The sequence below is a fragment of the Hyperoodon ampullatus genome (assembly GCF_949752795.1).
Source record: "Hyperoodon ampullatus genome assembly, chromosome: 2".
In the NCBI taxonomy this organism is placed as follows: Eukaryota; Metazoa; Chordata; class Mammalia; order Artiodactyla; family Ziphiidae; genus Hyperoodon; species Hyperoodon ampullatus.
The window spans coordinates 132449549-132462549 of record NC_136915.1 but is presented as its reverse complement, the minus strand read 5'-3'; the positions used below and the strand labels follow the sequence as shown (position 1 = coordinate 132462549).

General features: G+C 41.3%; 1 protein-coding gene across 1 annotated transcript; it reads left to right on the top strand.

Moving 5' to 3' along the window:
* Nucleotides 1-1154: 1154 nt before the first annotated feature.
* Nucleotides 1155-4295, top strand: LOC307049264 (UDP-N-acetylglucosamine--peptide N-acetylglucosaminyltransferase 110 kDa subunit-like; the record flags this gene model as incomplete). The annotated part of the gene is made up of 1 exon (XM_079698719.1): nucleotides 1155-4295. One exon carries the CDS (start codon nucleotides 1155-1157, stop codon nucleotides 4293-4295), a length of 3141 nt encoding a protein of 1046 aa, XP_079554845.1.
* Between the last annotated feature and the right edge of the window lie 8706 nt (nucleotides 4296-13001).

The window sequence follows — 13001 nt, the reverse complement described above, 5'->3', positions numbered from 1 at the left end:
GCACATGCTTTGAGAGCTGTGAAGTGCAAGACATGGCTATATTGTAAGGTGGTTTTTGTCCTTACGCTTCTGTGTCTTGTGCTAGTTAAGTCAGTAGAGTAGTCAGTAAGAGTACTGGAAGTTATTCCTGTAATGGGATATTATATAGTCCATTACATATGGTGGTGTCTGAAAATCACATAATAGCCTCACTTAAAACATCTCCTTAGCCAGATTTCAAAAAAGCCTGTGACCAATCCAATATGATCCAACATAGCAGAATATGATAGAAGGAACATTGACAAAGAAATAGACGCTGGACTTACCTGATGGAAATTAAAATATCTCACTTTTGACAATTTTGCAAAAACCTATAATGACATGAACTAATTTCTAGGGTTCTTCGTAGGACCTAAAAAGGAACCCATAGAGTTGTGGAACAACAATAGAAGCTATTGTGATGAGAAGCCCGGGCACCGCAACAAAGAGTAGCCCCCGCTCGCCGCAACTGGAGAAAGCCTTCACGCAGCACTGAAGACCCAACGCAGCCAAGATAAAAATAAATAAATAAAAATAAATAAATTTATCTTTTAAAAAGTAATACTCAGGTTTGAGGCATGAGAAATTTAATGAGGAGAAATTAGCAAATGTTTGCAGAACTTTTAAAATATCAAACTCAGTCTCTAAGATTTTAGCATTCTATACAACATCGGTTACTTATTAGTGGTTTGGGAAGGCCAATTTAAAATTTTCTCATCTTACTGTATTGAAATTCACGGCCCTAATGTTTTCCACGTTGACTATACGAATGATGAAGAAAAGTCAATCATGTATTTCATTTCCAACTGGACAGAAAACAATATTTTAAAAAGTGTTTGGCCTACTGACTTTTGGTTTCTTCTAAGGCAAATGGATAGGTAATTTTTATTCCCTGATTAGGAGAAAAATGGTGGAAGAGGGCAGGGTTAAGAATTAAGATTTCAAGAGCATGAGAGGTAGATGGCCAACCATAGTTCCTAAGGTTCGGTGCCTGTAACTGTTGCCGCCGCTTAAGCGTGCCAAAGCAGTGGTACGGCTGCTGCGCTCGTGTTTGCTACCACTAGAAACATTCTTGCCAGTAGTGGCGGCAGCGGGACTCCATGACCCCCTTTTTTCACTCTCTCCAGAAGCTCCAGATGGCGTCTTCCGTGGGCAACGTGGCCGACAGCACAGAACCAACGAAACGTATGCTTTCCTTCCAAGGGTTAGCTGAGCTGGCACATCGAGAATATCAGGCAGGAGATTTTGAGACAGCTGAGAGACACTGCATGCAGCTCTGGAGACAAGAGCCAGGCAATACTGGTGTACTTTTATTACTTTCATCTATACACTTCCAGTGTCGAAGGCTGGACAGATCTGCCCACTTTAGTACTCTGGCAATTAAACAGAACCCTCTTCTGGCAGAAGCCTATTCGAATTTGGGGAATGTGTACAAGGAAAGAGGGCAGTTGCAGGAAGCAACTGAGCATTACCGGCATGCATTGCGTCTCAAACCAGATTTCATCGATGGTTATATTAACCTGGCAGCCGCTTTGGTAGCAGCAGGCGACATGGAAGGGGCAGTACAAGCTTACGTCTCTGCTCTTCAGTACAATCCTTATTTGTACTGTGTTCGCAGTGACCTGGGGAACCTGCTTAAAGCCCTGGGTGGCTTAGAAGAAGCCAAGGCATGTTATTTGAAAGCAATTGAGATGCAACCGAACTTTGCAGTAGCTTGGAGTAATCTTGGCTGTGTTTTCAATGCACAAGGGGAGATTTGGCTTGCAATTCATCACTTTGAAAAGGCTGTCACCCTTGACCCCAGTTTTCTGGATGCTTATATCAATTTAGGAAATGTCTTCAATGAGGCACGGATTTTTGACAGAGCTGTGGCAGCTTACCTTCGTGCCCTAAGCTTGAGTCCAAATCATGCAGTGGTACATGGCAACCTGGCTTGTGTATACTATGAGCAAGGCCTGATGGATCTGGCAATAGACACCTACAGGCGAGCTATTGAATTGCAACCACACTTCCCTGATGCTTACTGCAACCTAGCCAACGCTCTCAAAGAGAAAGGCAGTGTTGCTGAAGCAGAAGATTGTTATCATACAGCTCTCCGGCTGTGTCCCACCCATGCAGACTCTCTGAATAACCTAGCCAATATCAAAGGAGAACAGGGAAACAGTGAAGAGGCAGTTCGCTTGTATCGTAAAGCATTAGAGCTCTGCCCAGACTTTGCTGATGCCCATTCAAATTTAGCAAGTGTATTGAAGCAGCAGGGAAAACTGCACGAAGCTCTGATGCATTATACGGAGGCTATTCGAATCAGTCCTACCTTTGCTGATGCGTACTGTAATATGGGAAACACTCTATGGGAGATGCAGGATGTTCAGGGAGCCTTGCAGTGTTATACTCGTGCCGTTCAGATCAACCCTGCATTTGCGGATGCCCACAGCAATCTGGCTTCCATTCACCAGGATTCAGGGAATATTCCAGAAGCAATTGCTTCTTATCGCACTGTTCTGAAGCTTCAACCTGATTTTCCTGACGCTTATTGTAATTTGGCTCATTGCCTGCAGGTTGTCTGTGATTGGACAGACTATGATGAGCGAATGAAGAAGTTGGTCAGCATTGTGGCTGACCAGTTGGAGAAGAATAGGTTGCCTTCTGTGCAGCCTCATCATAGTATGCTCTATCCTCTTCCTCATGGCTTCAGGAAGGCTATTGCTGAGAGGCATGGGAACCTCTGCTTGGCTAATATAAGTGTCCTTCATAAACCACCGTATGAACATCCAAAAGACTTGAATCTCAGTGATGGTCGACTGCGTGTAGGATACGTGAGTTCTGACTTTGGGAATCATCCTACTTCTCACCTTATGCAGTCTATTCCAGGCATGCACAATCCTGATAAATTTGAGATATTCTGTTATGCCCTGAGCCCACATGATGGCACAAACTTCCGAGCGAAGGTGATGGCAGAAGCCAATCATTTCACTGATCTTTCTCAGATTCCATGCAATGGGAAAGCAGCTGATCGCATCCATCAAGATGGTATACACATCCTTGTAAATATGAATGGTTATACCAGGGGTGCTCGAAATGAACTCTTTGCTCTCAGGCCAGCTCCTATTCAGGCAATGTGGCTGGGGTACCCTGGGACTAGTGGCACGCTTTTCATGGATTATATCATCACTGATCAGGAAACGTCACCTGCTGAAGTTGCTGAGCAGTATTCTGAGAAACTGGCTTATATGCCCCATACGTTCTTTATTGGTGATCATGCTAATATGTTCCCTCACCTGAAGAAAAAAGCCATCATCGATTTTAAGTCCAATGGGCACCTTTATGACAATCGGATTGTGCTGAATGGCATCGACCTCCAAGCATTTCTTGATAGTCTATCAGATGTGCAAATAGTCAAGATGAAATGTCCTGATGGAGAAGACAACGCAGACAGCAGTAATACAGCTCTTAATATGCCTGTCATTCCTATGAATACTGTTGCAGAAGCAGTTATTGAAATGATTAACAGAGGACAAATTCAGATTACAATGAATGGATTCAGTATTAGCAATGGACTGGCAACTACCCTGATCAACAATAAGGCTGCCACTGGAGAGGAGGTTCCCCGTACCATTATTGTAACCACACGTTCTCAGTACGGGTTACCGGAAGATGCCATTGTGTACTGTAACTTTAATCAGTTATACAAAATTGACCCATCTACTTTGCAGATGTGGGCAAATATTCTGAAGCGTGTTCCCAATAGTGTACTGTGGCTGTTGCGTTTTCCAGCAGCAGGAGAAGCTAATATTCAACAGTACACACAAAATATGGGCCTTCCCCCGAGCCGTACCATTTTTTCACCTGTTGCTCCTAAAGAGGAACATGTTCGGAGAGGCCAGCTGGCTGATGTCTGCTTGGACACTCCACTCTGTAATGGCCACACCACAGGGATGGATGTCCTTTGGGCAGGGACCCCCATGGTGACTATGCCAGGAGAGACTCTTGCTTCCCGAGTTGCAGGTTCCCAGCTCACTTGTTTAGGCTGTCTTGAGCTGATTGCTAAAACTAGGCAAGAATATGAAGAGATAGCTGTGAAACTGGGAACTGATCTCGATTACCTGAAGAAAATTCGTGGCAAAGTCTGGAAGCAGAGAACATCTAGCCCTCTGTTCAACACCAAACAATACACAATGGAACTAGAGCGGCTCTATCTACAGATGTGGGAGCATTATGCAGCTGGCAACAAACCTGATCACATGATTAAGCCTGTTGAAGTCACTGAGTCGGCCTAAATAATGACTGTGTGCCCAGGAGAATTACCCCTGTAGCTGAGCCTCAACCTTCTGTGGGAAAGGGAACTACTTTTTCAATATCATGGTGCAGATGGGTGACAGACAATGATAAGAAATAGCACAGCCAGACTTGCTTCCTGCATGATCACGATAGGGAGAGACCCAAGAGATGCGAAACTGCTGTTCCACAAGGAGTCTCCATCGAATTTTGCAGCAGCCAGGTGTCTGGAAGGTCTGGAAGGTAAGTCTGGAAGCTAAGTCTGGAAGGTCTGATCTCCCTTGGTCTTCCAGGGGGATGGATGGTTAGTGTGCAAGGGAGATAGAGATTGCCCAGCCGTTTTGTGATTATCATGGATTGATTGAGTCTTCTGAATTAATTTTTTTCTTTATATTTTGGGTATTGGAGCTTTTAAAAATGTTTGGTTTCAGGTATTTTTATTCATGTGAAGTGTATATGATTCTCTTGAGATAAGGTTTTAAGCTAAAATATTCCTTGTTTTAGTTTCTGAACTCTACAGATAAATGGGGACTTTGCTGGTGTAGTCTTTTTATAGGTTTTATAAACCACTTGAGCCTATATCAGTCCCTTTAGTGTCTGACATAACGTTTGGAACTCTCAGTGCTTTGTTGGTTTGTAGATGATGGCCTCAATTCTTTTTCTGGTCCGTTTCCTTCTTCCCTTCCCCCCACTTTAAAAATTCTCCTGTAACGTGGCTAACAAAATACCAAGTGTGATTCAAAACCTCCCAGAGTGTTTCTCTTCAACACATCATCTGGTGCCAAATGAAGATTCTTAGGAGTTCTTATTAATTATGAAGGGCACAGTTGTGGTACTGTCACTGACGATAATAATAATGGATTTTTGGCCTAGAGTTTTGACCTATTTCACCAGTGTTTTACCGTTGACTGCCCCTCTATGCTGCTTCCAAAAGTGAGAGTGTGTGATAAGATTTTTACTTTCATTTCTAAAGTTTGTTTTTTTTTAGGTGAGTCCTGTTCTTCCTTTTTCTTTCAGCAGAAATGAAATCCCAGGTAAGTATAAGTATTCAAATATTTGATCAGTAAGTCACAGTTATCTCCAGTACATTAAATAACTTTCATCAAAAAACATGTTATAGGTAAAAAGCTCTGAAGGACCAGCTATGTATATGATAATTATGTTTCAGGCCTTCTAGGGTATTATATATAATAACTTGTCTTCTGGTCGTGGTCTTGAAGTCTTTATGGATTCAGCCTCAGTAGTAGCGAACTGCACTGCTACTTGGTTTGGAGTACAAATTAGACTTTAGCCCTCCTGGAGGTTGAGTTTTTGGTATTGAAAACCACAGGAATGAGATTATTGTATTTCAACAAAGGATCGAGGGCTTGAGGCTTAAACGAGCCAACATATGTGTGGGAAGCAGTCAGCCTTGAGAGCAGGCTACGGACATGCCAGGCATGCCGCCGCTGCTCGAAGGGACTGTCCCTACTTGTTCCCCTCCTTGTTCCATTCCATGGGAGATAAATCACCAGGGCCCAGAAATCAGAAAGAATGTAAAATGAGACAAGCCAATCTGTCTCCACCCTGCACGTGCAGGTTATTTTGGATGATTCTGGGTTTATGGGTTTTCTCCCAGGGAAGTTAACCTTGAGCCGAGACAGTCATTAGATAATGTAAACCACCGTCTGGCAACCTTCCCTTTTCTAGTCTATATAATCTGCAACTGTAGCATAATAAAACTTGCCTTGCAACCATCAGTTGTCTTGGTCCTTCTGACCCCATTCGACGGTGCTACTTCAGTTCCTTACCCCGTCCCTTCTGACCCTGGGCGGTGAAATCCTCTTTCTGAGGCTGGTCCGCGGCAAGTGGCGCCCGAACAGGGAGCTGAAGCGTGAAGCCAATGAAAAGAAAAAGAAAGTGCAGGTAAGAGAACCCTTATGCAAAATATGTGTGGACACGAGTAAAAGTGAAACTAATAGAGGCATAAGGCAACAGTCAGAAGTAAAATAAGATGGGGTAAAAGGGCTCCAAGGAGCGTGAATTATTTGCTCCGGTTTTACTTTTGATGCTTAAAGCTCGGGGTAATAAAGTTTCTACTCACAGTTGACTGAATTTTTGCAGTATATCCATGATGTATCTCCCTGGTTTCCTGATGGCGGCTCTGTGACATAGAAATCTGGCAGAAAGTTGGAGAAGATTTAAAAAATTATTATGAGTCTCGAGGGCCTAGTCATACTGCCGTTGTTACATTTAGTTTGTGGAATCTGATAAAAATATGTTTAGGTTCTTCTCATGATAGTGTTGATTTGAATGTAAAGTCAGAAAAACATAAGCCTCTGACAGAAGAAAAGACTGTATTGTCAGCTACTGTGTCGCCACTTCCTAAACCGAAAGAGCTAATTAATTTAAATATTTCAGATGAAGAGGAACATTTTGACTTAACAGATGAGGCTTTTAAACATAAAAGGGAGAAATATCCTGAGGATGATTTTCTAATGGCTATAATAGATAAGTCAGTGAAAAAGCTGCAAATTAGTAAGGACTGTCTTCCTCAAAATTCTCCATCTGTAAAAATGCTCAGTCCCTTGCAACGTGCTGTACAAGCAGCAATAAAACAAGGAGAAGATCCTATTTTCTGTTGTCCTGTCACGGAAAGACCTGATCCTAATAATCCTCAACAGGCTATTAGGGAGCATCAGGCTCTTCCTTTTAAAATTTTGAAAGATTTAAAATCTGCTTGTGCTCAATATGGGCCCACTGCTCCTTTTACTACTGCTATGGTTGACACTATTACAGGAGAAGCTCTTCCCCCTGCTGATTGGCAGTCTATTGCACGAGCTTGTTTAAATGGTGGAGATTATTTAATATGGAAGTTTGATTTTTATGAACGGGCTGCTGAACAAGCAGAAAAGAATGCTACCCATGATATTCCAGTTGATTATCATATGCTGATTGGGGAAGGACAATCTATTTCTTTACAAGATCGATTAACTTATCCCTTTGTTGCTTATCCTCAAATAAATCATTTGGCATTACAAGCCTGGAGGAAATTATCTTCTACACACAAAACTGAGCATCTTTCAAAAATTAGACAGGGACCTGATGAACCATATGCTGATTTTGTAGATAGATTGTTACAGCCGGTGGGGATACTCATTGTGGATGGACTCACTGGTACAATTGTAGTTAAGCAACTTGCTTTTGAAAACGCTAATAATGAATGTCAGGCTGCGATTCGACCTTGGAGAAAACGGGGAACATTGGAGGATTATATTCGCCTTTGTGCAGACATTGGGCCTGCTTATATACAGGGTGCTGCTATGGCTGCAGCATTAACTAAAGTGGGGTTTAAAAACAATCCAAAGAGAACAAAGACTAGTTTTAAATGCGCAAAGGCAGGTCATTTTGCTGGAGAATGTAGATCTTTTCATTGTAACCCTGGTCCTTCCTTCTCTACTCAAAACCCTCCAGATGGTCAGAAAATCCCTGGTTTATGCCCTAAATGCAATAGGGGAAAACGTTGGGCACGAGATTGTCGCTCAGTGTCCCACAAGGATGGAACACCACTGTCGGGAAACTCCTCCCGGGGCCTTCCCCGGCCCCAACAGATAATAGGGGCAATGTCTGTGTATCCTCCTCAAACTATCAATCAGACATTAACCAAAAACCAAAACATACAATATCTTTGCTCTCCAGAGAAACAGCAGGAAGTGCAGGACTGGACCACAGTACCTCCGCCCGATATGTATTAACTCCTGAAATGGGTCCTCGGGCCTTCTCTACGGGCATCTATGGACCTTTACCCAAGGGTTTGATGGGACTATTATTGGGAAGAAGTAGTGTCACCATGAAGGGTTTAACTGTTATGCCAGGAGTCATAGATTCTGACTACGAAGGAGAAATAAAAATCATGGCACAAACTATTAAAAATATAATAATGATTTCTCCTGGGAATAAAATTGCACAATTGCTACTTTTGCCCTTTGTACCTCATGGACAAATTTTACAGCATCAAAAGAGAGACACAAAGGCTTTTGGATCATCTAATGCTGCCTACCGGATTCAGAAGATAGGGAAAGAACGTCCAGAAATGAAATGAACCATTAATGGAAAGGGTTTTTCAGGTTTGTTAGACACTGGAGTTGATGCCTCTGTTATGACACAGATTCACTGGCATAAACGTTGGCCCGTTAGTCCTACTATTACAGAACTTCAAGGAATAGGACAGAGTTCTTCTCCTATGCAAAGTAGTCAGTTATTATTATGGCAAGATAGTGAGGGCCATTCAGGATACTTCCAGCCTTATGTTTTGCCTAGGCTGCCTTTAAACCTCTGGGGCCGAGATATATTAAAAGAAATGGGAGTATTACTTTATAGTCCAAATTCTCAAGTCTCTAATATGATGTTGGATCAAGGATTTCTTCCCACAAAAGGGCTGGGAACAAATCAACAAGGAACTGTCTATCCTATTGATGTGAAAATAAAAAATGATAGACAAGGTTTGGGTTTTTCTTAGGGGCCTTGGATTCTCCTCCACTCACTGCTGATCCAATTACTTGGCTGAGTGATGACCCTGTATGGGTGGACCAATGGCCCCTCACAAAGGAGAAATTAGAAGCTGCAGAACAATTAGTACTGGAACAATTAGGGCATTTAGAAATTTCCAATAGTCCTTGGAATACTCCTATTTTTATTACCAAGAAAAAATCTGGAAAATATAGGTTATTACAGGATCTAAGAGCTGTTAATAAAACTATGCTAATAATGGGAGCTCTTCAAGCAGGCCTACCCTCTCCAACAGCCATACCACACAATTATCATCTTTTAGTTATAGATTTAAAAGATTGTTTTTTTCACTATTCCTTTGTTTCCTGAAGATAGAAAACATTTTGCTTTTAGCTTGCCTTCCTTAAATTTTAAGGAACCCCTGAGGAGATTTCAATGGAAAGTATTGCCTCAGGGCATGGCAAATAGTCCTACATTATGCCAGAAATATGTGGCTCAGGCCTTAACTCCTGTGAGAAAAAGGTTTCCAACGTTATATCTCATACATTATATGGATGATATACCTTTAGCCACTGATAATATTTCTTTATTAGAGACTGCTTTTCAATTTTTACAACAATCCTTACAATCATTTGGCTTGGTCATTGCCTCAGAAAAAATTCAAAGACAATCTCCATTTTTCTATTTGGGAAAATATATTGATAACACTACCATTAGGCCTCAAAAGCTGCAAATTCGAGTTGATAATTTAAAAACATTAAAGGATTTTCAAAAATTACTTGGAGATATTAATTGGCCAAGGCCTTCCTTAAAACTTACTACTGCTCAATTAGAGCCTTTGTTTGATATTCTTAAAGGTGACTCAGATCCTTCTACTTCACGCTCTATGACTCCAGAAGCACTTCAAGCTTTACAAATAGTTAATAGAGCTATCAGCTCTGCACAATTAACTCGAATGCATACTCACCTGCCAATTTCTTTAATTGCTTGTCCAACACCTCATGTGCCTACTGCCATCTTATGGCAAACTGTTGGAATTATTGAATGGATTCATATGAAAACTACATCCTCTAAGGTTATTAACCCTTATTTTGAACTTATTAGTAAGCTAATAATGCAAGGTAGAACTAGATGCTTACAACTTCTGGGTATAGAAACTTCTCAAATTATTATCCCTTATTCAGTTAGTCAACAAAATTGGCTTTTTCAACATAGTAATGAATGGGGTCTTGCTCTTGCAGGATTTTCAGGTGCCTTGGAATGCCATTACCCTGCTGATAAATTGATCCAATTCGACAAAGTTAACTGTTATATCTTTCCTTCTATAATTAGGCAACAGCCTATTCCTCATGTACCTTTGGTTTTTACAGACGGTTCTTCTTCAGGAGTGGCTACTGTAATCATTGACGACGGAACCAAACTCATTAAACAAACTTCCTTGACTTCAGCTCAACGTGTTGAACTGTATGCTGTCATTATGGCTTTTAAACATTTGCCTTCTATATCTTTTAATTTGTTTTCTGATAGTAAATATCTTATCAGCTTATTATTTCTTCTGGAGACTGCGACCAGAGGACATACTAATGACCCTGAATTATCATCCTCTTTTCGTTTGCTTCAACAGCTTATTCGTTCCCACGATGGTCGTGTTGCAGCTCTGCATATCCGTGCTCATTCTAACTTGCCTGGTCCATTGTCTAAACTTACTGCGGCTGCAGATGTTTTAACTCGATCTAAACGTGATCTTTATCCTGTGCGTTTTCCTCCCAAAAATAAAGTTAAAGTTACTCTTCCTCCTCAATCTCTTTTCCCTAAAGCAGGACATATCCCAAATTACCGTCCTCCTCCTTTCCGTTCGTCATGCTGTCAAGAATGGCTAAGGTATTGCATTCATTATCTTCATACTGTTGATACTCATGGTCCATGTCCTGGACACCCTCATATTATGGTAAGTTATGATCAAACTGCTTCACAAGCAGCACAGCAATCGCATGCTTTACACCATCAGTCGGCGGCTACGTTACGCAAAGAATTTTCCCTTACTCGTGAAGCCGCCCGACAAATTGTTAAGCAATGCCCACAGTGCTTACCTCACCTTCCTGTTCCACATTATGGTGTTAATCCTCGTGGATTATTACCTAGTCATTTATGGCAAATGGATGTTACTCATATCCCGTCTTTTGGGAAATTACAATTTGTTCATGTCACTATTGATACTTATTCTGGTTTCCTCTGTGCTACAGCACAGACCCGAGAAGCTACTAAACATGTTATCACTCATTTATTACACTGTTTTGCTTTCATGAACCTTCATTTTACAGGAACCAACATTACTCTTACAGGCCCGGCTACCAGCCGACGAGAGGATCTTAAGGATACCATCATTTGGTATAAAAATGGGCAAGCTATTAATATTAGAGGTCAAATCTCATATGCCTCACCACTTTGGGATTCCGCTATTACTATAGCCAAGGTTCCAGGTGAAGATTCAGGAAATTATTTCTGTATGAAGCATTTACTTGGAGGACAAGGGCTACTTATAGTTGGACATAAGGTTACTATTCTTAACAGAAAATCAAAAACTCAATTTCCTCCTTTTATGACCATTAACTTTGCTGGATCCAATTTTGAATGTTGCAATGCATCTTGGAATAATAACCAAATATGGTGTACTACAGATCATACCAAGGGGTCAATTCTTATCTCTTCTATTCCCATCATAGATAGGTTTATCACATTTCAAAAGAACTGGGATATATGGAAACTAGCTCTAACTTATTCCAATACACCTGTTATAACTTGTGTTGCTCCTCCATATACACTTTTGATTGGTTCTATTAACATTGGTAATTCTTCCAAAGGAGGATATAATATTAGCTGTGTTCATTGTATTTTTAGCAGTTGTATGTTCCCTTCTGCAGGAACACAATCTGTGCTTATACTAAGGCAACCCCTATATGTTATGGTGCCTGTACATCTGAGAGAACCTTGGTATGAAGATACTGGAGTACAGGCATGGGTGGAACTCTCCAAAGCCTTGCAGAGAAGGAGACGCTTTATTGGGTGGCTAATAGTAAGTTTACTTGCCTTGGCTGCTCTGTCTGCTACCGCAGCTACTGCCCGTCTTGCTCTTTCACAGAGTATTAATCATGCTCACTTTGCTAATCAATTATCTCAAAATACCAGTCTTGCTTAATCTTTACAAAGTCACATAGATTTACAGATGAATAACAAGTTAGATGAATTTAAAAACGCAATTTTGAGGATTGGAGATCAGATGGCAGCATTAAAATTGAGGATGCGTTTAGCTTGTCATGCAAAGTATACGTGGATTTGTGTTATTCCTTACAAGTACAATGACTGTATTTGGGAATGGGAAAAAGTAAAAATGCATCTGCTGAGTGTTTGGTCAGATAATAATATTAGTCTTGATCTTAAGAAATTAAATGCTGAAATTCAGGATATACAAAATGCACATCTTGATGATATTTCACCAGAAGATGTAATTCAAACTTTACTGGATCATTTAAAGTGGTTAAACCCTTAGTCGTGGATTACTAGAGGGTTGTCAGGATTTATTACCCTGGCCATAATTTGCCTATTATTGATAATAATCTTCTCATGTCTGTTTCATATCCTCATGCAACAGTATACTACTCTCGGCACTAAGCTTCATGGAATTATTTTGCAGCAAAAATTAAAAAATAAAAAAGGGGGACCTGTGGGAAGCAGTCAGCCTTGAGAGCAGGCTACAGACATGCCAGGCATGCCGCCGCTGCTCGAAGGGACCGTCCCTACTTGTTCCCCTCCTTGTTCCATTCCATGGGAGATAAATCACCAGGGCCCAGAAATCAGAAAGAATGTAAAATGAGACAAGCCAATCTGTCTCCACCCTGCACGTGCAGGTTATTTTGGATGATTCTGGGTTTATGGGTTTTCTCCCAGGGAAGTTAACCTTGAGCCGAGACAGTCATTAGATAATGTAAACCACCGTCTGGCAACCTTCCCTTTTCTAGTCTATATAATCTGCAACTGTAGCATAATAAAACTTGCCTTGCAACCATCAGTTGTCTTGGTCCTTCTGACCCCATTCGACGGTGCTACTTCAGTTCCTTACCCCGTCCCTTCTGACCCTGGGCGGTGAAATCCTCTTTCTGAGGCTGGTCCGTGGCACATATGAATATGTTTTTGTCTTGCTGTACTGCACATATGCTGTCTAG